Raw genomic sequence first — 26,718 nt, 5'->3', positions numbered from 1 at the left:
GATTTATATCATAATTGAGGAAAAATTGAACATATGTGTGTGGTACATTGGTCAAATTTTTGAAATGTTACAATCAGTCAAACAAATTGGTTGCAATTCTTGAATTGAACAGATATTTAAAAAATTGTATGGTGTGTGGCCACCTTAAAGACCCACCTTTAAGGTGGCCATACACCATACAATTTTTTAAATATCTGTTCAAATATCTGTTCACACGACAGATAAAAATTTGCAAACCAAGGAATCAATCTGCTACATAGATTTGTTAGGAGGATTTGAACAACAGATTGTTTTATCTACAGATCTCACACACCCTTTGTTTAATGAATGATCATCGGCAGACCAGATCCACCGGGATGAATTTGAAAGATTGAGAGACAAATATAATATTTTATCGCTAACTTTAGAGGTCTTTTGCAAACTATTTTATAGAGTAGATTTTTAGTAATATTTTAATTTCCTAGTAGTTTTGGGTCACCTCAAGCTGCTTGAGTGTTCTGTTCTAGGCCCAGTGCACACCGAAAACCTCTAGCAGATCTGCAAAGCGCTAGAGGTTTTTGAAGCAGATTTCAGAGCAATTCTAGGCATGTTTAGAGAGGTTTTCTAAACATGCCTAGCATTTTTTAGAGCGTTTTTGTGTAGCAGATTTCAAAAATTGTTACAGTAAAGCTGTTACTGAACAACTTCTGCAACAAAAACGCCTGGAAAACCGCTCTGATATAGCGTTGTTCAGAGCGGTTTGAGCTTTTCCTATACTTTACATTGAGGCAGAAACACATCTGCAAACCGCAAAAATGCTGCAGGAGCCATGTTTGCGGTTTGCTAAAAACCTCAAACCGCCGGTGTGCACCATCCTATTGAGACACATTAGCCAAGCGTTTTCAGAAGCGGCAGCGTTTTTGAAACCGCTACCAAAACCGCTTGGTGTGCACTAGGCCTTAAACTATTTTATAACAATTATTGGCAGATCGATCATTGATTGTTCATTTCCCAAAAATACTTCTATCTCACGTGTATGCAGCTATGTTTGAGCACTGCCTGATTATGTTCAGGCCTGGTTATTTTGCCTCTCCACAGCTCCCTTGCACAATGACACTGTTTAAATAACGCACAGTACAAACGTGTCAGGCAGGGAACACACTTGACTGTTTTCGTGCGCGTTTTCTGCACAGAAAAACTGAGAACTCATGTTAATCAATGGGCTAGTACACACTTAATATGTTGTTCGCGCGCAGAAAAAAAACTGACATTCTGCATCCTGATTCTGCACATTTTGTCAGTTTTCTCTATCAACTACATCAGCTGCTGTGAAAAAACGCGTGTGTTTTCCTGCATAGAAACACACTTGGTGTGCAGAAAAAGTATGCAGGAAAACGCGCGCAGAAAACTGAAAGACAAGTGTGTTCCCTGCCTCAAAGTCAAGTACAGCATAATAAACAACTCTGAGTAGAAACTAGCATTCCAGGAAGAGTAGACTATTTCCTGGAGGGTGGAGGAGGAGTATCTGCAGCCTGCAAGGCTGAACTTGTGCAACAACTAGGCTGAGCTTGTGCAGTGCAACATAACCGCCTGTGAAAATGAATCTGCTGCTGGAAGAAGAACTAACATAACCTGCTAGAGAGGAGATTGCTCATGCAGCCATTCAATACCAGGGAACCCATCAGGATCCCAGCCAACACCAGATGTAAGGATTTGGTTTCACTTTCAGTTTGGGCTTATAGTAGAGTGGTAGGGCGGGAAACCTTCCTCACTGACAAGAAGTTCTTCAGAAGAACAGGAGCCTTCACAGCTGGACTAGTGTAAGAGGAGATGGCGAGAACCGTGAGAGATGTCCTAATAACCGCCCTGGAGGAATTGACCGGCAGCAGCTTCAAGAAGTTCCGCAACAAGCTGAATGATTGGACGATTAAGGAGGGCTACAGCAAGATCCCCAGAGGAAGGCTAGAGAAAGCAGACCCTGATGATGCTGTGGACCTGATCCGCAGTTACTACAAGGATGACTATGGGGCTGAGCTAACTCTGGCTGTCCTGGATGCCATCAATGAGAAGCAAGTGGCTGAGGACCTCAAGAAAGATCTGCAAACTGGTAACGCTGCTCACAGGCATTAGATGGTGGTCTGATATGACGGGAATGCATTGATTGTTGCCAGAGGCGTATCTAGAGTGGTGCAGGCATGACTCGTGCCATGGGCGCCACAGCACCATAGCTGCCCCCTCCTCCCTCATGCTCCACCGCCATACTGAGCCTCTCGGGGATTTGTACCTGCTCTTATACTGGAGGACATCTCTCACTACCTATACTGGGAGGGCATCCTAAACTGGGCGCTACCTATACTAGGGAGCTAACTCTGTTTACTTATACTTGGGGAGGTTAACTCTAGCAACCTATACTGGGCAGGGGGTTATTTATACGGGAAGGGGGGATACTCGTCTCATTACCTATGCTGGGAGGGCCCGATTCCAGTGTTTGCCATAGGCGCTATATTGCCCAGATACGCCCCTGATTGTTGCATGAACGTCAGGGTTGTAGACCAGAACCCGTGTGATCCAATGAAGTAGACCTGTCTGCTATTAGGTGGCAAACATTTGTAACCCCTCCTCTGGGTCATGACAACATAGCTTGGATTGCTGAAAGGTTAGTGAGTTCGAGTTTGTGCCTTTTCGTTGCATGAATACACCCACATCAAGAACTTGTTATCTATAACAAACTTAAAGTGTACCTGAGATGAGACTAAAGGGTATATTTATACTTACCTTGGGCTTCCTCCAGCCATATGGGGTGCGTTGTCGCCCTCGCCATCCTCTCCAGTCGCTTCATGGTTTTCTAATCCCCTCCGGTAATCTAGCCAGTCGCGGCCAGTCCTTGACATGCATGGCTTGACTGCGCGTGCTCCCACTGTGCTCCCGTGCCCTGGAGCATTCTGCACTTGTGCAGTACTACACACAGTGCGACGGGGTAGGCTGGGCCGCGCCTGCACTGAAGAGCATGGCCGGGTCAACAGGGAGGATTAGAAGGCAATGGAGCGACCGGAGAGGATGGTGAGGGAGCTCACGCACATCATGGGGCCAGAGGAAGCCCCAGGTAAGTATAAATATACCCTGGAAACCCTTCTCAGGTTTTCCATGGAACTGGGCTGTCTTAAAGTACACCTGAATCTAGGGAACTAAAAATTGAATGAAGGCCATGGTGGGCTAGATGACCTTCTCCTCCTGAGTCTCCTAATGTTGCTCATGTTCTCCTATTCTCCATTCTCTGAGAACTTCTTTCAGAGGTTCCCTCGAGCGGTGCGGAGCGATTCACAGCTGCACAGGCTCGTTCACGAGTGCTTTCTTTCATGTGCAGCTTGAAATTCGTGCATGTGCAGTTCAGAATCACTGGGCACCGCTCAGAGGAACTTCTGGAAAGCTCAGGAGGTAAGGGGGCTGGGTATGAGGAACAGGAGGGACCCCGAAGACAACGAGCAGCATCCGGAGACTCGGGAAGAGGTTATCTACCCACCATGAGCTTCATTATTTTATTTCTCTGATACAGGGCTACTTAAATCTCAGAATAGCGTGGAGAAGGTGGGAAAACTTTTAAGGAGCGATTTTGGGGGTGGGTGTGTTGTCCTCATTGGACAGATTTTCCCTCTACCAGAGACCCAAGAGCATAGCTAAAAAAAACTTTGGGCCCTCCAGAAAAAATTTGATTCTTCCAAAATTCACAACACCTTGCCCGTCCCCACCTGGTGGCCCCACTATTTGGGGACCATCTGCTGAAGGTCACATAACACATGTAGACACCATTACTCTCTCCCATAAGGAGTTGGGTAGGAGGTGTATGTGTGTTTGGGGATATTGAGGGGGGGGGGGGTCTCTCCTTACAGAACTGGGCTGCTTTCCTAGAGGCTGAGCCAGTGATGGGACCTCCTTGGCTGCACAAAGGTACTAAAAATTATGGAGAACACTACAATCTAGTATATCAAATCTGGGCTTTGAATAAAAGATTCTTGGCGTGGGTGCTGCACTTGACTACAGTCACATGACCAAATGTTTAGTGGGTTTACAGCTACCCCAATATGACCCCAGTCAATGGTTGCAAACATTTTCCACCAGATAACAGAGAAGCTATAGGGGATCAAGTCCACGTTTTCTGGAACCCTCATGTTAGTACTGGTGGTAAATCAACACCACTGGAGCATCTAAATCGGTGTCTTCTAAACCTGTCCTCACCAACACTGCATAATTTACAGGTAACCCCACCTAGGCACCGATGGGCAAATAGTGACTCGGCTATGGGTTATGCATTAGGTGGGGAGGTTACGGTGAGGCACTAGGTGTGAAGGTTAGAGCTAGGCATTAGGTGAGGGGGTTAGGGTAGGTATTAGAAGGGGGGAAGTAGGTATTGGGTGGGTAGGTGAGGGCTAGGTATTAGAAGAGGGGAAGTAGGTATTGGGTGGGGAGGTGAGGGCTTGGTATTAGAAGGGGTGGGTTTAGGGATTGTATTAGGTGTAAAAGTTAGGGCTAGGTATTAGGTGTGTGTGTGTGTGGGGGGGCTAGGCATTAGGTGCGGGTTGGGGTTAGGCATTAGATGGGGGGGGGGGGTTAGGGGTAGGCACCCCAAAAAGAGGGTTAGGTTTAGTGTAGTACATAGTAAAATATCTGTAATTACAATTACCAATATTTTACTATACATGCCGCACTGTAAATACGCTCCCCTCCTATTGTGCTGTGAGGACATGTTTAGGAGAGACTGTTCTGATTCAGGAGACCTGAGGGAAGACCTGCAGTAGTCGGGACTTTCCCTGGAAGTGTTTCAGAGCTTTATAGCACCGGGCAGCAGTCCAGTGACTGAGTAAACCCAGGCAGGTTACTCAGCGTAGATAAGAGTCCAATAAAAGGTAATCATGACAGATATTGTGCTGTTACCATGTTTGGGTTGTGTTTTAGTCAGTGTTTTTGTTTTGCCCGGAAGGCCTGTGCTTGCTGCAGGGAACAGGAAGTGATAAACGTGCAAAGAGTCACACATACCATAACATGGAGGGGAGGGTGGCTACTAGTGTGATGCAGCCAGACTGAGCTATAATGTTCCAGGGGAATAATCAGAGTTGGTTCAGAACCCATAGACCCTGAAAGGGATGCAGCTGCAGGGGGTCCCATGGGGCAAGAAGATTCTTTTCCCTGTCCTGAGAGACTGACAACTAAGGGCACAGAGAGAAAAAACGTTATGCTCTCAGCACAATTGTCCTAATGCATATGTCCAAATCTGGCCCTCAGAGCCGTTAAATTTGGCCCTCGAGGGGTTTCCCCAGTTTGCATTATGTTTGGCCCTCTCTAGACTATCAAGGAAGCTATATTGGTGATGAAGTCCTGGAACACCAGGGAAGCCATATAGGGGGGGGGGGGGGGGAGTAGGGGGAAAGCACTAAACACCAGGGAATTGTATAGGGGGGTGGGGGCCTCTAGACACCAGGGAACTATATAGGGAAGGGTGGGGGCCTCTAGACACCAGGGAACTCTATAAGGGAGAAAGGACCACGAGACACCAGGGTACTGTATAGGGGTTGGAAGGGGGCCATTAGATACCTGGGAACTTTATCAGGAAGGGAGGTGGCCACTGGACATTGAGGTTGGCCTGCGGCTAGGTCTCAGTGTACAATTTCGGCCCTTTATGTATTTGAGTTTAACACCCCTGTGATTCTGCTCTATCAGAGATGGACAGAGTGAGTGTAATAAGCTGAGGCTGGGAGCACTCATTGACAGTTTTCTGTATAAGTTTTCTACATTCACTAAACCGTGATATGACAAATATCACACCTTATCAAAGATATCACACGGTATCAAAGTTAACACGCCTTATCAGAGTAGCATAGCCAGCGCTACGAACCCACAGGGGCTCAGGGCAGAACGAGTGCCATTGCCAATTAGCAGGCATACGTTTGTAGCGCTCTCTATGCTACTCTGATAACGTGTGATATCTTTGATAAGGTGTGATATTTGTCTTATCACACTTTAGTGAATCAACCCCCACCTGTGTCTGTATGTGTGAAAACATGCCGTTTTATCACAGAGGCTAATGTAATTGATAGAGAAAATGTGTGTAGTGCCTCACTGCTGTCAGTTTTATCTGCATGGGAAAACACATGCAAGTGTGCACAGGCCAATTGAATAACATTAGTTCTCAGTTTACCTGTGCAGAAAGCGAGGTGGGATGTGGGATACACATACTAATCTATACCTTCTATTTCAGTGACCGGCTCTGGATGTACCACAAAACCCAAAGGGCCGGAACCTACAGATGATGGTAAGGAACCCTCAGCCTCCATTTGGTCCATTTTACCACCATACCGATCACTCTTTCAATGGGTAAATTGTTCACAATAGGTTGGCCGTTGATTGAACGGGTGTGTTGGGGCAATAGGTCACATGTTGGGGGAAATAGGTCACTTTTTGAATCTACTGGAAAAAAACTGACCCCATGTACAGCCAGTTTTGCACTCTCAGCCGGGGAACAAGTTCCTCGTTGTTCTGCTATGCCTGTTGTCATGAATTATAGTGACCAGATGTCCACAGTGTCACAGAGCAGAGCTTCTACTGACCATCGTAGCTGTGTTCCTGGCTATAGGAAGCTCTCCGCGCTTACCAAGGTGAATCCAGCTGCTGTATGTCCACCACGATGGCCAGATCACTCCACTGTTTCAAATTTAAAAAAATCACGTCTTTAGGCTCATTCAGCCTAGGAATGGTCGGAAAATTTCAGCAGAATGTTAATTTCTGAGCTTCCAATTGGGAATACCCTTACCACAGCGGAAATCGGTATATGGAAATAGAAATTCCATAGAAATACCACATTACCCAAAGTTGGAAATTTTAGGCCAATCACAGAACTCGGAAGCCTTGGACCAATCAGAGAAAATCAGATTACCGCTGTAATTTTAGGGCCAATCAGAGAATGCTGAATTTTTCTGTGGAAATGGGATTACCGTGGTGATTTTAGGCCAATCAGAAGATTTCAGAAGTATTAAACGAATCAACCCTAACCAGTTTAATGCAGTTGCCAATCGGACATGTGGATTCCGCATAACAGCATACAGCCGCAGATTCTGAAATTTTGTTTTTCAATGTTTACAATCAACGAACTGTATTGACAAAGAACATTTTGCGGAAATCTTAAAACTGGACTTCCGCGGATAATCTGCAGAGCCGGAAAGTAAATTTTCGGAAAGCGTAAATTTCGTCAGAATCGGAAGTCTTCATTTCCGACCATCCCGTCTCATGTGGTTTTCTCGCTGGCATCGGATTCAAAAATTGGCCAGGTAGAGGAACATATGCAAGAGAGCCGGCGCTACCATAGAGGCAAAGGGGCTGTCCTCTAATGTAAAATGTCCCCACGGTGCCCAGTGTAAAGTATACATTACCTGTCTGCGGCCTGCGCTTGTCCCTCTGCTGGCTTCCGGGATTTCTTCTACATACACACACACCCCACATGGTTTGGAAACCACGTGGGATGCGTGTATATGGAGAGGGGAATGCGCCTGGGCAGCGGAGGGACAAGCGCAGGCTGTGGACAGGTAATGTATACTTTACACTGGGCACCGTGGGGACATTTTACATTAGGGGACAGCGTTGGGGGTTTCGGCCATTCCTGCCGCGGTGCGTGGCTGTTCTCGACGCGCACCTGATCAAGCAAGTCAGCCCAACATCTTGCAGCATGCGCGATCGAGAATGAGACCAATTTTCCTCCCAAAATTGGTTGCATTGTCAATCGAGCATGCACTTAGTGGAACCAATTTTCATCCAATTCGATTATAATAATCAAATCGTTGAACGGCTGCCAAGTCGCCTGATATATGGCCAACTTTAAAAATGCTGCCAAAGGCACTTATGGCCGGCGGGCTGATAGCTGACAACTCCTTAGTTAAGTTTGCCGTGTGAAAGGCTAATTGGCTTACTGACTAATTTTTACCCAGAGTGATGTGTTGACGTCTGCACAGAATGCAACAGGGGTTTTCAGAAGACAGTAACATAATGCTGACATACATTCCAGCAGTGGCATCCCTAGGGCATTTGACACCCGGTGATGGGTATTAAAAGATACCAGAGCTGAAAATGTTTGGAGAAACGTATGACTTCACTGCGAATGACTAAATGACACCATACGCATGCGCAGTGCATTCCCGGCCACAGGTGTGCGCGGTAGGATGTGCACAGCCCGGCCAGCGCAGTAAGCCTGACCCTGGCGGGGAGAATGCGGGGAGCGGTGGGTATCAGGACGGATGGTAATATATACCTGCTCCCCCCATTTCTCCAAACATTTTCAGCTTTGGTATTCTTTAAATTACACTCCTTCCCCCAAGTGAGTGAAGCATGCCACAACACTGCTCTGGTTACTCATAGGTAGGCATAGGTGAGGAAGGGTAGTGTTGGGCATAGGTAGGAAGGAAGTTAGGGCCCTTTTCCACCAGCGCGTTTGCGCTGGCTGAATCGCAAAACCGCAAACCGCTAGCGATTTTACAATCGCTACGGTTTGCTTTTTAACATAGGAATCGCGGTAGGTCATTTCCACTACCGCGATTCGTTTTTGTCAGGAACGTGAACGCGCGGCGGAGCGATAATTGCCGCGATTTTGCTATGCAGTGCATAGCATAGCAAAATCGCGGCCGCGAACGTCGGGGGAATCGCCGGTTTTGCGATTCAGCAATCGCTAGCGTTCAGCGTGAACGCTAGCGATTGCAGGTGGAAAAGAGCCCTTAGTGTTAGGTGTAGGTAAGGGGGGAGAATAATGTTAGGCATAAGTGGTGGGTTAGTGCTAGGTGTAGGTTTGGAGTTAGGTTAGTGATAGGTGTAGGTATGGAGTCAAGTTAGTGCTAGGCGTAGGTGGGGGCCCCAGTTACTGTAGTGTTAGGTGAAGGTGGGCAGAGTCTAAGGCATAGGTGAGGGAGGGTAGTGTTAGGCAAAGTATGGGGGAAGTTAGTGTTAGGTGTAGGTAAGGGGGGGAGAATAATGTTAGGCGTATATGTGGTGGCAGTGAGTGTTAGGTGTAGGTGTAGAGTTAGGTCAGAATTAGGCGTCGGTGGGGGCCTCAGTTAATTGTTAGGTGAAGGTGGGCAGAGTTTAAGGCATAGGTGGGATGGGGTACCTCAATCAGCAATGCAGACTCTGCATAGCTAATTGAAGTTCCCGCACCCCACCTATGCCTTACACTCTGCCCACCTTCACCTAACACTCAGTTACTGCAGAGTATTGCGAGCGGAAGCAAGCTGTGTTATCTCACCTGCTCCACCGCCAGAGTCCACCGATGCATCGTCCTGTCACCACTCAACTCTTCCCCTAGTGCCCGGCATGTCTTCCTGCACCTCGTGATTACACAAGTGCAGGAAGAGATGCCAGCACTGGGGGAGAGCTGAGCGTAGCAGGAGCTCGGACATCGGTGGACTCCATCAGTGGACCAGGTGAGCTAACGGCACAGCTTGCTTTTGCTCACAATACTGCATTCGGCAGCTGCAGGTTTCCAGTGTCACCCCCCCTCCATGGTGACACCCGGAGCGGCCTGCTCCTGCCACCACCCCTGTTAGTCCGCCACTGCATTGCAGTAGTTATTTCACTGCGTGGCTTGTCGGTGAGGAGATGAAGCCAAGTCAACACAACTAACACTGACAGATGAAAAACTTTTCTTCTGTAAACTATTTCCATGGTTTTCTAAAAAGGCGTTTTTCTTCTTATTGCAGTTTCTTCCTCATCTGCCTCACTACCAAAGGAGATACACTTTATAGATAAACACCGAGAAGCTCTGGTCAGCCGACATTGTAATGTGTCTGGTCTCCTGGACCCTCTTCTGACCAAGGAGCTGCTGTCTTACGAGCAGTATGACAAGATACGGAGCAAAGGAACTTCTCAGGAGCAGATGAGAGAGCTCTATGTTTGCAGCAGAAGCTGGGGGAAGGCTGATAAGGATTTCTTCTACCAAGTCCTAAAGGATATCAATGGCCCTTTGGTCAGAGATCTATAGAGGTCCTAAGCTCTCTAGGGGGTTTACCACATATTACCTCACCTACTGTATATTTAAAAGGACCACTATCTCAAAAATTGTAAAATTTAATATACACATAAATGCATACAAATAAGTATAATTTCTTCCAGAGTAAAATGAGCAATAAATTACTTTTCTCCTATGTTGCTGCCACTTAAAGTAAGTAGTAGAAATCTGACGGAACTAACAGGTTTTGGGCTAGCCTTTCTCTTCCTGGGCGATTCTCAGCATACCGTGAGGAGATGGCTAGTCCAAAACCTGTCGCTTCTGTCAAATCTCTACTACCTACTGTAAGTGACAGCAACATAGGAGAAAAGTAACGTATCCTGACACTCCTGACCATAAGACGCACCTAGGCTTAGAGGACAAAAACGAGGTAGAAAAAATAGATACTAAACCTGGTGCATCCATGGTGAAGGGGCCTCTTGTGGATTATGCCACCCTTTGTACATCATGCCCCCTTGTACCTCTTGTGTCTCTCTGTGTCCCCATGTGTCTGCCTCTGTCCTCCTTGTGTCCTCCTCTATGCCCCTTTGTGTCTCCGTGTCCTCCTCTGCATGACCACAGTACAGGGAGTCCTGGACATTGCGGCGGGTTGGAGGTTCATATTAGCAGGCGTTCACAAGTCAGGAACTCCCTGCATTTGGACTATAAGACGCTGTGACTCCCCCCCCCCCCCACACTTTTTAGGGAGAAAAAGTGAGTCTTATAGTCCAAAAAATACAGTAATTTATGGCTCATTTCACTGTACACAATAGAGGTCCTTTAAAGAGAACTCAAGGTGTTGAAAAGAGTAAATGTTTACCTAAGGAGAGGCCTCTGGATCCTTCAGAGTCTTCCCATGCTGTCCTCCGGTCCTCCACCATGCATGCGCAGGCGTGGCTGAAGTCACGCAGGCTCACTACGCCCGCACTGGTGCTTGAAGAGGTGCGCGCTCCCGATCTGATTACAGATTGATCTTTGGAGAGTCTGCGCTCAGAGAAGGGGGACTGAAGGACGGCGAGAGAAGCCTCTATAGATCCAGAGGCTTCCAGAGGTTAGTATGTGATTTTTGGAGCCAAACTTTGGCTCAGGTAGACTTTTAATTGGAATGTAATTTTATCATATTACCCGGAGACCCCTCTTCTCACTTGATTCCGTGCTGCCTGTAAAAATTAGGTTGTCAATGTCCTCCTTACCTGTTAATAGCCTCTAAAACACCCAGTCCTCTCCATTACACTGCAGAGAGACTGACCTGAGACCATTCTGCCTTATCACCAGTGCTTGGTGCTACTACATTGTTGTACAGTGACAGTGCACTTACATTCATTAGCAAAAATTTAAAAGGGACCCCTGACACGGACGGTTTCACTACCGCAGACGGCGTCCTTGAACCGCCCGTGAAAACATGCGATCGCAATCGATTTTCTGCACCGATTGCGATTAACTATAGAATCTGGATTGAATTTGTAGGGGCTGCTTGCAGCCCAGCCTGGGATCTCTCCCTCTCGAAGCAGAGAAATAGCTCATTAACCTAAGTGCAGGATGACTCTGTTGATGTGGTAATTAGGCTAGTGTTTATTTTTAATTACCTGAGAACAAAGGTTTTGCTCTCTGGCAGACCCTCAGATATGTGTCAACTGCTTCTGCCATGTGGTTGCCCTGCAATGAAAGGGTAGCAAGGAAGCTAGCTCCACAGGGGTCCACGGAAGAGCTAGCCGCACTGGCACCGCTGGGGAACAGATTTAAATGCATGTGGTTTATGATTTCGGTCTGTTAAATAAAAACTGTGTAGAGCACAGCTATGAAATTCATATAGACTTATGCGTTAAAATCTGCCCAATGTGCTGGTATAAAATTCATAACAATAACCTGTCCTGTTATTGGTGTACGACCCTTCTCGGGGAAAGGACAGCCTAACGCACTCATGCAAGATGTCATATTAATCGTTATTTTCTGACAATTATGAATCTGCTATCCACCTAAATATGACATTTATCGTTTATGATTACAGTGCTTTACAATTTAAGCTCAAAATCCTCCTAGGAGGAGGTGGGCTGCCATTGGGGGGTAATTCAGAGGGGGCAGGCGTTGCCACACCCCCAAACCAGCTTCATCAAAAGCACATTGCCAGCAGGCGGACTTCAGTCCTCCACCTTAACATCATCTGGATTGCAACTAGACCTGCTGCTGGGCAGAGGATCACCCAGCAGCCATCTTGGACTGTAACATCTGCTTAGATTACAAAATATACATAAAGGCCTGTGATTCTGAAACCAAGGACTTAGCATTCCTTTTCCAGAAAGGACATATTTAAAGTGAACCTTAAAGAGAACCAGAGATGAAGCAACCTCATGTATTTTACCTTATAAATCAGTGGGAACATGACAGTAAACACCTAATCTGCTCTTTGTTACATTGTTCTCTGTTTAATTTGCCTGTTATCACCTCTAAGATAAGAATCCCGACTAAGCAGTCGGTCTGGCTTTGCTACAGAATAATTATAGCTGAGACTGTGTTCTTTGCTGTCTTCAAGTCCAAGCCTGCCCCCTGCTGGCTTTGCTCAGGAATCATTATAGCTGAGTCATTATAGCAAAGCCAGAATCAATGCTCAGTCCGGGATTCTTATCTCAGCTAGATAACAGACACTTTTAGCAGTGAGGATGGAACAGAGAGCATGGTAAATGTTTTCTCTAATGTTCCCACTGATTTCTATGGTAAAATACACAAGGGTGCTTCGTCTCTGGTTCACTTTAAGCCAGAAAAAAAAAAAGAGTTTTACTCACCTGGGGCTTCTACCAGCCCCCTGCAGCAGTCCTGTGCCCTCGCAGCCACTCACTGCTCCTCTGGTCCCCCGCTGCCAGCTAGTTTCGTTTTTGAGGACAGGCCCGTCAGGACTGGCCACGCGTAGCTTTTTCCACATTCCCGACTGTAATTAGTGCTATCGCGGGCCGCAACGCGTACAAAAATACGCGTTGCCGAATTACAAAAGCATAGATATGCAGCAATGCGTATTTTTGTACGCGTTGCGGCCCGCAATAGCGCTAATTACAGTCGGGAATGCAGAAAAAGCTACGCGTGGCCAGTCCTGACGGGCCTGTTGGCAAAAATGAAACTAGCTGGCAGCGGGGGACCAGAGGATTAGTGAGTGGCTGCGAGGGCACAGGACTGCTGCAGGGGGCTGGTAGAAGCCCCAGGTGAGTAAAACTCATTTTTTTTCTGGCTTAAGTGTCCCTTTAAGGCCTTATGTGTACAGAGCGAGTCATTGCTCTGTACAATGGTGCCCTCTGCTGCACAGTCTTATATTGCATACGGGTACTTGGGAAAAATCATTAAAAGTTTTATGTTAAGTTTTACAAGTGAACAAACAGCATCAGCAAAGCCAGCCATTCTGGGTTACTTTATATACTTCTAAAACTGTTATCTTTTTGTCATTAGGAATATTTGCTAATGCACACATTCCTTGCACACGTTGTTTCCACTAGGAAAATTGACCAATGAAAAGCCAGGGATTGGAGGGCGGGGCAGATGATGGTCATTTTGACAAAGCGTAGGAATTCACTAAGGGTGACCACTAACTGATTTGATCATTGTGATTGATAGAAAACGATCGGTCATGCCCACCAACTGACAGAAAAAATGCTATCCAATTTGGTTGGATTGATGGAATCAATTCGAAAAAGTATTTATGCCATCAATCTGATTGAATTGGTTATCAGTTTTTGTCTGTGTCTGTGAGGGCTAGTACAGAACAAAATCACAACTGCAATCGCGAACGCCTTGAGATTATGTAAAGCGGTTTTTGAATGAATAAGCATTTTTCACATTCATCCAGGCTGAATCACTCCAAAAAATGCTACATGCAGCACCTTCGCGATTTTTAAAGTGAATGGGAACCGCATTTAAAAAAATGAGACAGATACTTACCCAAGGAGAGGGAAGGCTTTGGGTCCTATAGAGCCTTCCGGCTGCTCTCCTGGTCCCCTCGTTCCAGTGCTGGCTCGCCCGGTAGCAGTATTTGACTAAATTAGTTAAATACTGCTTTATCCGGCCGAAGGAGGCTTCAGAAGTCTTCAGGGAGCCCGAGTGCTCCTAAAGGAGGGCGGGCGGCCCTGTACTGCGCATGCACAAGCACGCTCTCTTGCACGCTCACGCCTGTGCAGTATGGAGCCGCACGTCTTCAGGAGGACACGGCTCCCAAAGACTTCCAAATACCCTTTCGGCGGGGGATTGAAACGGGGGGAGCCAGCACAAGATACAGGGCACCGAGAGAGGAGACAGAAGGCTCTATACGACCCAGAGCCTTCCCTCTCCTTAGGTAAGTATTTGCTTCTTTTTTTAAAAAATGCGGTTCCCATTCACTTTAAAAAATCTAATCTCTTGGTGTGCACCGGCCCTCAAAAGGCATGAACAATCGTTTACCATCGATCATAAAGATTGAATTGGATGATAGGTCCTCTTCAGGATTTTATACATGGGCACCATAATAGCGATGGTCAGTGAGATGTTAATACAGCAAAGTCCCTGTTATCCAGAATTCAGGCAACCTGTAGTCTCAACTAACCAGCATGCCTCAAGGGATAACTGGGACCTCCCTTGGGGGGGCTTCATGTGTGTGCTGGCAGGCAGGAAAATACTTACTGAGCCTCCAGCAATAGTTAGTAGTCTCCCTCTATCTCCCTGTGGGTTCCGAGTTGCTCCTGGCATCTGTATATGGAAGCCAGAGAGTCACATGACCCAATGTTGGTCAGCTGACATTCGGACTTCCGTATACATATGCCGGGAGCAGCTCGAAGCCCGCGGGCAGATAGAGGGAGACTGCCAGACATCACTGGAGCCTCAGTAACTATGTTGGGGGGGGGGGGGGGGGGGGGTTGTGCTATTTAGGCCGGTTGCTCAAGCAACCAGCAAGCACAAGTATCCACCATCAGGCGATCTCCACTGGTGCCAGATAACGGGGACTTCGCTGTAAGTCAGAGTTGATGCAGATTTTATGCCAATGTTCCAGCTGAGACTTGGACCAAGCAACTGCTCAGAAAAATATATTTCCTCTTTAATTGTCAGCTCCTGGGAACAGGGCTTTGCGTGTGCAGACATGGGCGGGGCAACGCTTTTCTCTGTACACCGGTGCCCTCTGCTGCACAGACGTCTTACATTGTATACGGGTAGTGGGGAAATTCCGTTTTATAAAAGAACAAAATGGCAAGTGCAAAGCCACCCGTTCCGTTTGTTTTATATACCTTTTTATGCAGTTATTTCATGTCTACAAATGATTTTTATATTGCTGTTGTGTAAACACTTTCATGCACACATTCCTGACAGGGGTTGTACCACAGAAGCCACGCCCCTCACTCTACCAGCATCTTACTCCATCCTGGCTGATAATGTACCTCAGAGCATGGGACTTAAAGGGACACTTAAGTCAAACAAAAAAAATGAGTTTTACTCACCCAGGGCTTCCAATAGCCCCCTGCAGCTGTCCGGTGCCCTCGCCGTCTCCCTCCAATCCTCCTGGCCCCGCCGGCAGCCACTTCCTGTTTCAGTGACAGGAGCTGACAGGCTGGGGACGCGAGTGATTCTTCGCGTTCCCAGACACATTAGCACCCTCTATGCTGCTATATGGTATATGATATATGCTATAGCAGCATAGATGGCGCTATTGTGGCCAGGAACGCGAAGAATCACTCGCGTCCCCAGCCTGTCAGCTCCTGTCACCGAAACAGGAAGTGGCTGCCGGCGGGGCCAGGAGGATTGGAGGGAGACGGCGAGGGCACCGGACAGCTGCAGGGGGCTATTGGAAGCCCCAGGTGAGTAAAACTCATTTTTTTTTTTGACTTAGGTGTCCCTTTAAGAGGCACATACCCAAAATAAAATATTAAATATAACTAAACACACCAACTTAGTGGATAAAAATTGGCCGTAAGGCGTTGTTTATTGCGGTTTTCAAATTAAAGTTGTTCGATACTTTTATTTAATGAAATACTTTAAATATTAATTCAACCTTAACTTTATTAAAACTGTAAAAAACATAAATAATCCAAAGTTAAGCATATCCAAACACACATCATAGTCGAACAACTTCTAAAGTACTTAGCCCGCCCACCACCGTGGGCAACTTTTACCGCCAATAAAGGCAATAGCCTACGACAGTCCAGAAAGTCCAAGAAGAGGGAGGGTGGGAGGTGGATCGCAGCTTGTCCTGACAGAAACTGAGGAGAGAATGACATCCCACACTGAGCTGTGACAGGAGCTCAAAGTTCATTGGCTGCCGATAACCCCACTCCTTCTGACAGCTGCCAATCAGGATTATCTCCAGGTGCTCTTTACCCAGATACCTGACAGCTTCAGATATCACCAGCCGGCCCCTGAAAGAAAGGAGGGAAAGAGCAGTACCACAGAAAACCAAGTGCATAAACCTATGCAAATATATCAGCAATAACACAACCTGTATTTTGTGTGGCCACAAAGTCCCAAGAGGCCCTTGCTCCTTATGTCGCTCAGGCCTTACAGGATCACTTCCTGTACTGTGTGTAGCTGATAATGGTGTCTGTTCATCTGTTGTACATGTGACTGTATCTGTGATAAACGAGAGGTAATGATTTCTATAAATAAAATGGTTCAGAGCTCATTTTGTTTGTCCTTCCTTTCTGCTGACTGTTCTCCCCCATTATAGGGTCACCACCCCCCCTGAGAGAAAACTATCAGGCAGGGACCATACATGACATAAATTGTGTTCACAATTGCATATAGCGCTTCTCTATGCGATGGACATTTGAGCTTAAAGCGGATCCGAGATGAAAAACTAACTATAAAAAGTAACTTGTCTATATATCTTATCTAACGATAAGATAGTTTACACAGCAAATCTAGCTGCAAACAGCTTCAATAGAATATGATTATTTCTTCCTGTGATACAATGACGGCAGCCATGTTGTTTGTAAACATTGCACACAGGCAAGCTTATCTGCATCTTCAGCACTCAGCCTGTGAAAAAAACCTAATCCCCCCTCCTCCTCCTCCCTCTTCCCCTCTGCCTCTGAAATCTCTGGCTAGTAATACCTCCCCCTCCTCCTGCCCAGACTGAGCTCCCATGAGCCCTTGCTACTGTCTGAAAATGCCAAGGCTCTCTGAAAAACTGTGGGCGAGGCTTGTTTAGTTTATAGGGAATTAGAGTATTAAAACAAAAACAAAAAAAGTATTTGGCTTGAGGAATGCCCTATAAACAATAGGAAAGGAACACAATTATGCAATGAGTAAAAGTTCATCTCGGATCCACTTTAAGAGCCGGTTCACACATCAGGGTTGATTCACTAAACCGTGCTATGACAAATATCACACCTTATCAAATATATCACACCTTATCAGAGTAGCATAGCGAGCGATACGAACCCGCAGGGGCTCAGGGCAGGACGAGTGCCATTGCCAATTAGTAGCCATAAGTTCGTAGCGTTCGCTTTTCTACTCTGATAAGGCGTGTTAATTTTGATAAGCTGTGATATCTTTTATAAGGTGTGATATTTGTCATAGCACGGTTTAGTGAATCATCCCCTTGGTCCGGAAATGTATCCGTGACTCAGTTTTTCAACCCGGATCAAAACCGGAGCCACGGATAGTAATGTTAAAAATAGCAGCCGTCTTCACCGAAAAACCGGATCCGTCTGCATTTAGTCCAGATTTGCGTTTAGTCCAGATGGTCCAGATTTGCTGCATTTTTCACAGACCCCGGATACAAGGAGGGTAAGTGAAAATCAATGCAAAAACAGTTGCCCCTCTACACAGGCAGCTTTGGACACAGAAATGGATCCGTTTTCTGTGTCCCAGCCCTGGCCGTGGGTGGGGAGGGGGCCGCCATGCTGGAGGGGGTAGCAGCAAAGACAGGGGGTTGCAGCGGATGGCGTTGGACAGGAGTCCCCCCCCCCTCTCCCTCACCTGGGTCCCCCATCCCCGCTCCCCCTCCAGCTAGTATCTGTTTAAAATAATTTAAAAATGAATGTATTAAAGCAAGTGGCGAGCAGGGAACTTACTTACTTCCTTGCGCTCTACCGCTCGCCGCGTCACTTCCTGTATGCGCCCAATGAAGTACAGAGGGCGGCATTGCAGGAAGTGACGGTGAGCAGTGGAACGCAAGGAAGTAAGTGCCTCGCTCGCCGCTTGCTTTATAACATTGATTTTTTAAAAGTATTTTAAGCAGAAACTAGCTGGAAGGGGAGGGAAGGGTAATGGGGGGGCAGGCATACTTATGGAAGCCCTTCTGGAGGATCCAGAAGGCAGAGGGGAGCCACGAGGCAGAAGGGGGCTGTAGGAAGCCCCAGTTATGTGTGAATGTTTTCTTGCAGGTCATCTAAGGTACACTTTAAAGGACATTGGAAGTGAAAGTGATATAGAAGTTGCAATATTTATTTCCTTTTAAACAATGCAGATTGCCTGGTGGTCCTGATGATCCTTTACTCTTTAATACTTTAAGCCACAGACCCTGAACAAGCATGCAGCAGATCAGGTGTTTCTGACTGAGGTGTCACTGGATTAGCTGCATGCTTGTTTGGCTGAATGTATCGGAGGCAGAGGGTCAGCCGAATAGCCAGGCAACTGGAATTGTTTAAAAGAAAATAAATATGGCAGTCTCCATATCCCTCTCACCTCACGTTCCCTTTAACCAGTTGAGGACCACAGGCTTACACCCCCCTAGTGACCAGGCCATTTTTTTACAATTCAGGCCACTGCAGCTTTAACAGCTTTCTGCACGGCCGTACAATTTAGCACAAAAATGAATCTTCCCTTGTTTTCTGCCCACCAACAGAGTTTTCTGTTGGTGGGCTCTGATCACTGCTGAAGGCTTTTTTATTGTCTTTTTTTTTTTTTATAAAATACACTATTTTTTTAAATGTATTTTTTCTTCCCCATCCCTCCCTCCTCTTGATGGACAATCAGGGCGATCCTCTCTCATAAGCATCAGCCTATGAGAGGGGATCGCATGTGAGCCGCTCCAGGGGACAGCCGAGTGACTGGGCTGTCCCCACAGTACAGCGCTGTGCTAGATTGCAGCTCTTTACATTATTTGTTTTAACAGTCTTCCAGCAGTGATCGCTGTCGGCAGACTGTTTATGGAGCGGTGCTCCATCACTCAAGCGCGAATGTGCGAGATCCCCCCTAATCTCCGCCCCCAGGACTGGACCCAATTCTGCATTAGGCGGTCCAAATTAACAAGCTGACACATCACTGCATTCCAGCAGTTCTGGAGGTGTGTTTAGCTTCTAAGGGTACAATGGTTAATTTGCATATATTCAGCAGTGATGCCTGGGAGACATCTCAAGCTCACTCCAACCTGAATTATCGCAAATTCTTTCTGTTTTAAGAAAGCAAACTTTTGTTTTTATTAAATATGTAAATTTGTCTTCATTGAGGTAAGGTTTTTTTCATTTTATTTGTTTTTAAGGTATTTTATCTTCTCTGGGCGCCTCTTTCCCCAAATCCTGCATATGGAGGGGGCCACGGACCACTGTAGATGAGTTTATCACTCGGGTCCATTTGCAGTGGCCCTAGATTAGGTTGACAGACAATTGCCATATGTCTGAGATTGCACTGTCAAAATTGTCAGGAACATATGGGATAAAAACCCAGGAATGGGAGGCCAATCTATAGTGATTTAAAAAATAAAGTCTGATACGCACCTATGCAGAAGTAACCCCTCCCTGTACCTTCTCATTCCAGGGCTACATCTAAATTCGCAATTACGCATCATAATGTGAAATTTCAGAGAAAATCGTAATTAATTTCGTATGTGATAGTATTATTTTAAAATTTCGCACAATTTGCCGCGTAATTTTTGTGAAATTTTGCATAATTTTGAGGTTAATAGCAAAGCCCCCATACATGATATTGCTACCAGAATTGCTACATATGTTAAGGAGAATAGTGGCTACAAGTCACAAAAATAATTTTGCAAAAAGACCTTGTGGTTTTTGAGAAACTCGATTTTAAAAATGCAAAGAAAAATGGTTTCTAAACTGTCCATTTTTCTAAGTTTAAAAACCATTTTTACCATTTTTTAAAATCGAGTTTCTCAAAAACTACAAGGTCTTTTTGCTAAATAATTTTTGTGACTTGTACCCAATATTCTCCTTAACATGTAGCAATTCTGGTAGCAATAGCATGTATGGGGCCTTTGCTATTCACTGCTAAAGTCGGCAAGAAGTTACGTGAAATTTTATGCGAAATTACGAATGACTATACTAAATCAATTGAATTTGCAAATTTTTCTGACTATAAGATGCTCCGGACTATAAGACGCACCTAAGTTTAGAGGGCAAAAATCAGAAAAAAAAAACAAAAACCTAAATCTAGGTGCGTCCATGGTCAAGGAGTGTCCTATAGACCTTTAACCTCCCCCCAAGATGTCTCTAAGATGCACTGCAGAGCTACACTAACCTCTGCTGCCCCCGTCAATTACAATATCCCCTGATGACCCCACTCCAGCTACACTACACTTCACTAACCCCTGATATCCCAAGCTACCAACCCAGCTACACTACACTTCACTACACTACACTACACAAACCCCTGCCCACCCCCCCAAACCTAGCTCCACTAACTAATCACTACAATTGAATTGAGCTCTCACCCATCATGAGGAGGATACAGCCGAGTGATCCGGTGGTCCTGTGCATAATAGCAGCAGCCGCTGCAATGCTTGTCCTTGTAGCTTGTCCCCAGGGCCGGATTTGTACTTTCCAGCGCCCTAGGCCGGCTGTCACCAACCGCCCCCCCCCCCCCCCCCCCCCCATTCTGTCCAACTCTGACTAGTGATCACTGGGTTACATGGGCTCCTGTCTCTGTCCACACCATGTAATTTTGCACTCCAGCCTGGATGCACAGCAGCCGATAGTGTTCTGGGCTTGCATAATTCAGAAATGATGCTCATATATGAGCAGCACTTGTCAAGTACACATACCCATAACACTCCCAGCCTCGGCTGCTGTGCACCTGCATACAGGAGTGCATAATAACAAGAAGCCCGAGAGGACAGAGCATGCACTGCTTCTTTGTCCTTTGTGCGACTTGCTTCAGTCAGAGTCACAAACAGGTGATGGTGCAGCGCAAAGGAGAGAAACCCATCCAAAGCAGAACAGGTAAGTAGAAGCATCCAACACGCTGGCATAGATGTAGTGTAATGCTAGGTACACACGATGCAATTCTGACAGATTTACTGTCAGATTGATTATTTCCAATGTCTGATCTGATTTCAATTTTTCAATTTTCAAAAATTTCAATCGATTTTCCGTTCATTTCTATGAAAAAAATCATTCAGAAAATCTATCGGATAGCAGATGGGACTTGTTGGAAATAGTCGATCTGACAGTAAATCTGTCAGAAAATTGCATCATTTGTATCTAGCATAAGCTCAGGTGTACTTTACACAGTGACAATTTAGCACTTGGGGCAAGTTAAGACAGATCTTAATCAGTCAGCAGGAAGTTTTTACGTTTTGTAATAGAATGATAATATTTATTGGCTAACCAAAAGAAAATAGTGAGCCTTTGGCTAATGAGTCATCTTCAGACTTTGTTCCTGTATACAAGATGTAAGATGTTGGGGAACCCAGATACATATATAAAGTCAGCAGGAGATGCATACATTGTTTTGTAAATATAAATAAATGTAATACAGTTGTCATTCTGTTTCAAAACATCCTGCTTTCACTGATGGCTAACACAGAACAATGCTTTGTTGCTTCTAAAACATGTCAGGAAAGAGTTAAACTGTAGCAAAGAGAGAATGTTGCTGTCAGGAAAGAAAACAAACCATAAATTCAACAGGTCTCAGGTCTTTAACAGCTCTGACCAAGTAATAAAACATCAGTCAGGGGGAGAGGAGAGCTGATAATTCCTGTCCGTGAATGCGTGCTGCATAAAGAAACTAATCTGAACTCAAAAGTTCTACTTCTTGAGCCCATATATTTTCTTCTCACAGCAGCTTGTATGTCCCCACTCATTATACTAAGGACAAGATCCTCAGATGACAACAGATGTTGTCATCACACACACTCTACAGTGAGAGAGATGCAGGGATCTCTGGAATTCAGGCAGAATAGAGCAAAGCAGAAGTGATTTACTTTGACATGTGACCTCTTATCTCTCCAAGTCCTGCACCTTGCTGAATTTTATCGCCCTAGGCCTTGACCTTTGTGCCCTTTCCAGAAATCTGGCCCTGCTTGTCCCCCAAGTAGTGGCAGCATCAGGATCTGTGTTCACAACTTCCCGGCAGAATAGCAGCAGCCGCCGCAATGATCTGTAATTCCTGGGTCATCTCTTGTAGTTTGTCCCCCGAGAGGAAGCCACAGAGCGATCGGTATTGACAGCTCCCCGGGCGGCAAGGCAGTAGTGACTGTACATCGGTAATGCAGGTCCCCGCTGTGGCTATTCATCCCTGCATGAGCCCTGTGTCAGTGTAATGCGGGCAGATCGAGACATCTTCAGCCGTGGCACATGCAGTGTCCATCAGAGGCCACCATACTGCCTTGCTCATTGGCTCACCCTATGAACCCAGCGCACGTGTGCCGCAGGTCATGAAAGGGGCCAATGAGCAAGGCAGTATGGTGGCCTCTGATGGACACTGCGTGCGCCGCAGCTACAGATGTCCTGATCTGCCCGCATTACACTGACACAGGGCTGAATTTGGGTTTGTAGGGTGTGCAAGAGACCTACAAATTAAAGTGAATGTTTACCAATTTAAAAATAAAAAAGTCAGATACTCACCTAAGGAGAGGGAAGGCTCGGTCCTAATGAGCCTTCCCTCTCCTCTCCCGGTGCCCGGACCCGCGCAGGATCCCCCGTGGCAGTATTCGACCAGTTCGGTCAAATACTGCCACTTCCGCAGCCGAAGGGAGCTTTCGGAAGCCTTCGGGAGCACTCGGGCTCCCAAAGACGGGCCGCTCCATACTACGCATGCGCGAGCGCCCTCTATGACGCACTTGCGCGTGCGTAGTATGGAGCGGCCCGTCTTCGGAAGCCCGAGTGCTCCCGAAGACATCCGAAGTCCCTGCGGCGCGGACGTGAACGGGGGAGCCAGCGCAGCACCGAGGGCACTGGGAGAGGAGAGGGAAGGCTCATTAGGACCGAGCTTTCCCTCTCCTTAGGTGAGTATCTGACTTTTTGGTTTTTAAATTGGAAAACATTCACTTTAAGGAATTTATGGGGAACTGTAATTGAGAACACTATACTTTAGAGAAAAAAGAAACCCTTATTTAGCAGCACCACTCAGCACTCACCTCTCTCTACAATAGATCCCTATCAGAAGGGAAGGTCCCCCCCCCCCCCCTGCTTCAAAAGGTCCACAATCATACCAGTCCCCAAAAAAACAGGGAACACGGAGCTCAACAACTTCAGACCTGTAGCCCTGACCCCCATCATCATGAAGGTATTCGAGAGGCTAGTGCTGGCTGGATCTTTATTACAGCATTTCACAGTGTATAATCACAAGTCCCAACAAAATATAAAGCCATATTAAAAGACTACCCATAAAAGTCCTCCATGGCCAGATATATCAAATGCATTCATTTAATAATGAGTTCTACCAATAGAAATCCTATATAGAAGTGGTTATGAATGGGATCAGACAAGTTACCAGTGCAAACCTTTGAGCCCGGGTTCAGTAATATGCGATCACCTTATTTCATAGCACACACAGATCTATACAGTGAAGTGCAAAACAATCATATAAATAAGTACAAAATAAGTCTGGAAAGGACCAGATCAAAATTTGATAAACCATAATTAATCAAGTGAGAGCTACAGAAGGTGGATACAACCCACAGATAAAGTGCACAGGGTAACAATAAAGAGGATACTTAGCCCGGGTTATGGAGAAATGGCATCAGCATCAGTATGGTTGGAGAGACATGGAGCCCTGTCACAACGACCCCACTAGTTCCGAGGGCGTTACCCCGCTTTTTCAAGGAGAGGAAGGCAACCGTATACACCGTCGTATGCTCGTCGTTTAAATACACAAAGAGGGCCCGGCCGTAACAAGCCGCCCATAATTCTGCCGGAAGTGTCATTCCGAATAGAAAGAAACTGGTCAGCGATTCACGTAACCACGCTGGAACGCACGGTATGATGCGTATAGATGTACGGGATGACGTATACAATAATACGCATCCCGCTACGCCAAGACGCAAGGTACTACGAGTACAGCGTTACGCACTGCACCAACCATCAGTCACTGTCATGACAAGTCATTGCATTGCCCGTCTTTGGGAGCGCTCGGGAACACAAGTTTCTCTAAAAGCCTTTCGAGAGCTCCTGGAGGTGGCGTCGCTTCACCAGGGAACAGTGCTGGAACGGGGGGACTGAGAGGGGACAGGAAAGGCTCAACAGGATCCGGAACCTCCTCTCTCCATAGGTAAGTATCAGACTTTTTTTGAAAGAGACTCTGTAACATAAAAAAACCCTCTGGGGGATACTTACCTCAGGAGGGGGAAGCCTCAGCGTCCCAATGACGCTTCCCCCTCCCTTATAGCTGCAGTGAATTCAGCGCTGGCTCCCTGAATCTTCCTCCGACAAGCTTGACAAGGCTTGATATATTTACCTCTCCAGGATCCAGCGCAGGCGCAGCAACGGCTCTTTATTCGGGCTAGGTGGAAATAACAGAGCCCGATCGTATCCGCTCTACTGTGCAGGCGCAAAAGGACCCGCGTCTGCACAGTACAGCCAATCAAACGGGTTCGGCTATTTCCGCCTTAACCTGAATGAAGAGCGACTAGTGTGCCTGCGCAGGATCGCGGTAGGTAAATATTTACCACGCTGGGGACCCTGGCACGTAAATAGAGGGATGGAAGAGGACGGAGGAAAGCCTTGTTAAGATCCAGAGGCTTCCCCCTCCAAAGGTAAGTATCCCCCAGAGGGATGTATTTTGATTACAGGTTTTCTTTGAAGGGACCCTGAACAGTGGAATCTAAAATTACCTGGGGTGTCCCCATAGTCCGCAAGGTCCCTCGGGTCCTCTGGATCCCCTCCTGTCTCCCACTGCTTCGCCGGAAGTGGTGCGCAACTGAGCATGCGCGGTCCATCTCCGCGCCCAGCTCGATCACGCGTCCATCGCCGTAAACGTTCTGCGCAACTGTAGTTCATTCATTTGAGAACCGCAGAGGTAAGCTCAGATTTTTTTCTCTGTTCAGGGTCCCTTTAAAATCACTTTAGTTTTACTTAAATCTGGGTACATATGTGAGATAAAAATCTTTGCAAACCGAGGAAACATCTGCCGCTTAAGTTTGTCAGGAAGGTTTGATTGACAGATCGTTCTAAAGATGCTGCGCACATGCAAAAGATCAGTTCATGCAAAAGACCCGAGAAATGCATTCATAGTCTATTTACTTCCTACTTTTTTTACACATGCGCTGTGCACACGAAAGATAAGGAGTATCTGCAGATGAGATCCTTAACTTTAGAAATCAATGCTTAACTTAAAGACAGAATCCTTATTTTCAGGACAGCATGAGGTAAACTACCTAGTGAATAATACATGCTTTATCACCACGGCGATAACAGTAAAAATAGCACAGAATAGTTAATAAAAATAACCCGAGGCGGGGTTATAACAACAAGATCCCCATACAGAGGCTGGTTCTGCCTATAGAGCCCAGCCTCTGTTGCTATTTAGATTCCCCCTAAATCCCCCCTGCGCTCAGCGAGACCTGATAAATCACAGCCGCGCTGTGCACGCTGTGTTTACCTCCTCCTGTCAGTCTCGCCGCTCCCCCGCCTCCTGCATCGCTCCGGTGCCCGCCCGCGTCCCTTCCCTCCAATCAGGGGCGACGTGGGCGGGGACCGGAGCGATGCAAGGGGCGGGGGAACTGGCATTATGCAGGTGAATACAGCCCGCTGCGACACCCTCTGTGTCGGCAGCGCTGCTCTGAATTATGGGGTCTCGCAGAGCGCAGGGGGGGGGCTTAGTGAGAATCTAAATAGCAACAGAGGATGGGCTCTATAGGCAGAACCGGCCTCTGTATGGGGATTTTGTTGTTAGAACCCCGCCTCGGGTTCTCTTTAAAGGGACACTTAAGTCAAACAAAAAAAAAAAGAGTTTTACTCACCTAGGGCTTCCAATAGCCCCCTGCAGCTGTCCGGTGCCCTCGCCGTCTCCCTCCGGTCCTCCTGGCCCCGCCGACAGCCACTTCCTGTTTCGGTGACAGGAGCTGACAGGCTGGGGACGCGAGTGACTCTTCACGTTCCTGGCCACAATAGCGCCATCTATGCTGCTATAGCATATATCATATACCATATAGCAGCATAGAGGATGCTAATGTGTCTGGGAACGCGAAGAATCACTCGCGTCCCCAGCCTGTCAGCTCCTGTCACCGAAACAGGAAGTGGCTGCCGGCAGGGCCAGGAGGATCGGAGGGACACGGCGAGGGCACCGGACAGCTGCAGGGGGCTATTGGAAGCCCTAGGTGAGTAAAACTCATTTTTTTTGTTTGACTTAAGTGTCCCTTTAAAGACAGGAGATGAGCTTAGTGAATTGTGGCCAATGTTTAGATTAGAATAATGCACAGTACAAACTACAAACGTGTGAAGGTCAAGTACAGTATAACTAGCAACTCTGATTAGAAAGTAGCATTTTAGAAAGAGACAACTATTTCCTGGAGGGTGGGGGAGGAGTTTCTGCAGACCAACTGGGCTGAGCTTGTGCTGCACAACATAACCGCCTGTGACCACTAATCTGCTGCTGGAAGAAGA

At 46.7% G+C, this 26,718-nt stretch overlaps 1 protein-coding gene across 2 annotated transcripts; it reads left to right on the top strand.

Annotated features, from left to right (window-relative positions):
- Window positions 1–1,517: 1,517 nt before the first annotated feature.
- Window positions 1,518–12,686, top strand: LOC137525449 (apoptosis-associated speck-like protein containing a CARD). 2 transcript variants are annotated; one of them, XM_068246540.1, is made up of 3 exons: window positions 1,518–2,086; window positions 6,230–6,283; window positions 9,708–12,686. In XM_068246540.1, the coding sequence occupies exons 1-3, from the start codon at window positions 1,810–1,812 to the stop codon at window positions 9,986–9,988; spliced, it is 612 nt and encodes a 203-aa protein (XP_068102641.1). In that variant the 5' UTR covers window positions 1,518–1,809; the 3' UTR covers window positions 9,989–12,686. The 2 variants fall into 2 exon arrangements, with proteins under 2 accessions (XP_068102641.1, XP_068102642.1); XM_068246541.1 differs by lacking the exon at window positions 6,230–6,283.
- Window positions 12,687–26,718: the final 14,032 nt, after the last annotated feature.

This window comes from Hyperolius riggenbachi, chromosome 7 (genome assembly GCF_040937935.1).
Source record: "Hyperolius riggenbachi isolate aHypRig1 chromosome 7, aHypRig1.pri, whole genome shotgun sequence".
NCBI lineage: Eukaryota > Metazoa > Chordata > Amphibia > Anura > Hyperoliidae > Hyperolius > Hyperolius riggenbachi.
Note: the sequence above shows the minus strand (reverse complement) of the source record. Positions and strands in the feature narration are given on the sequence as shown.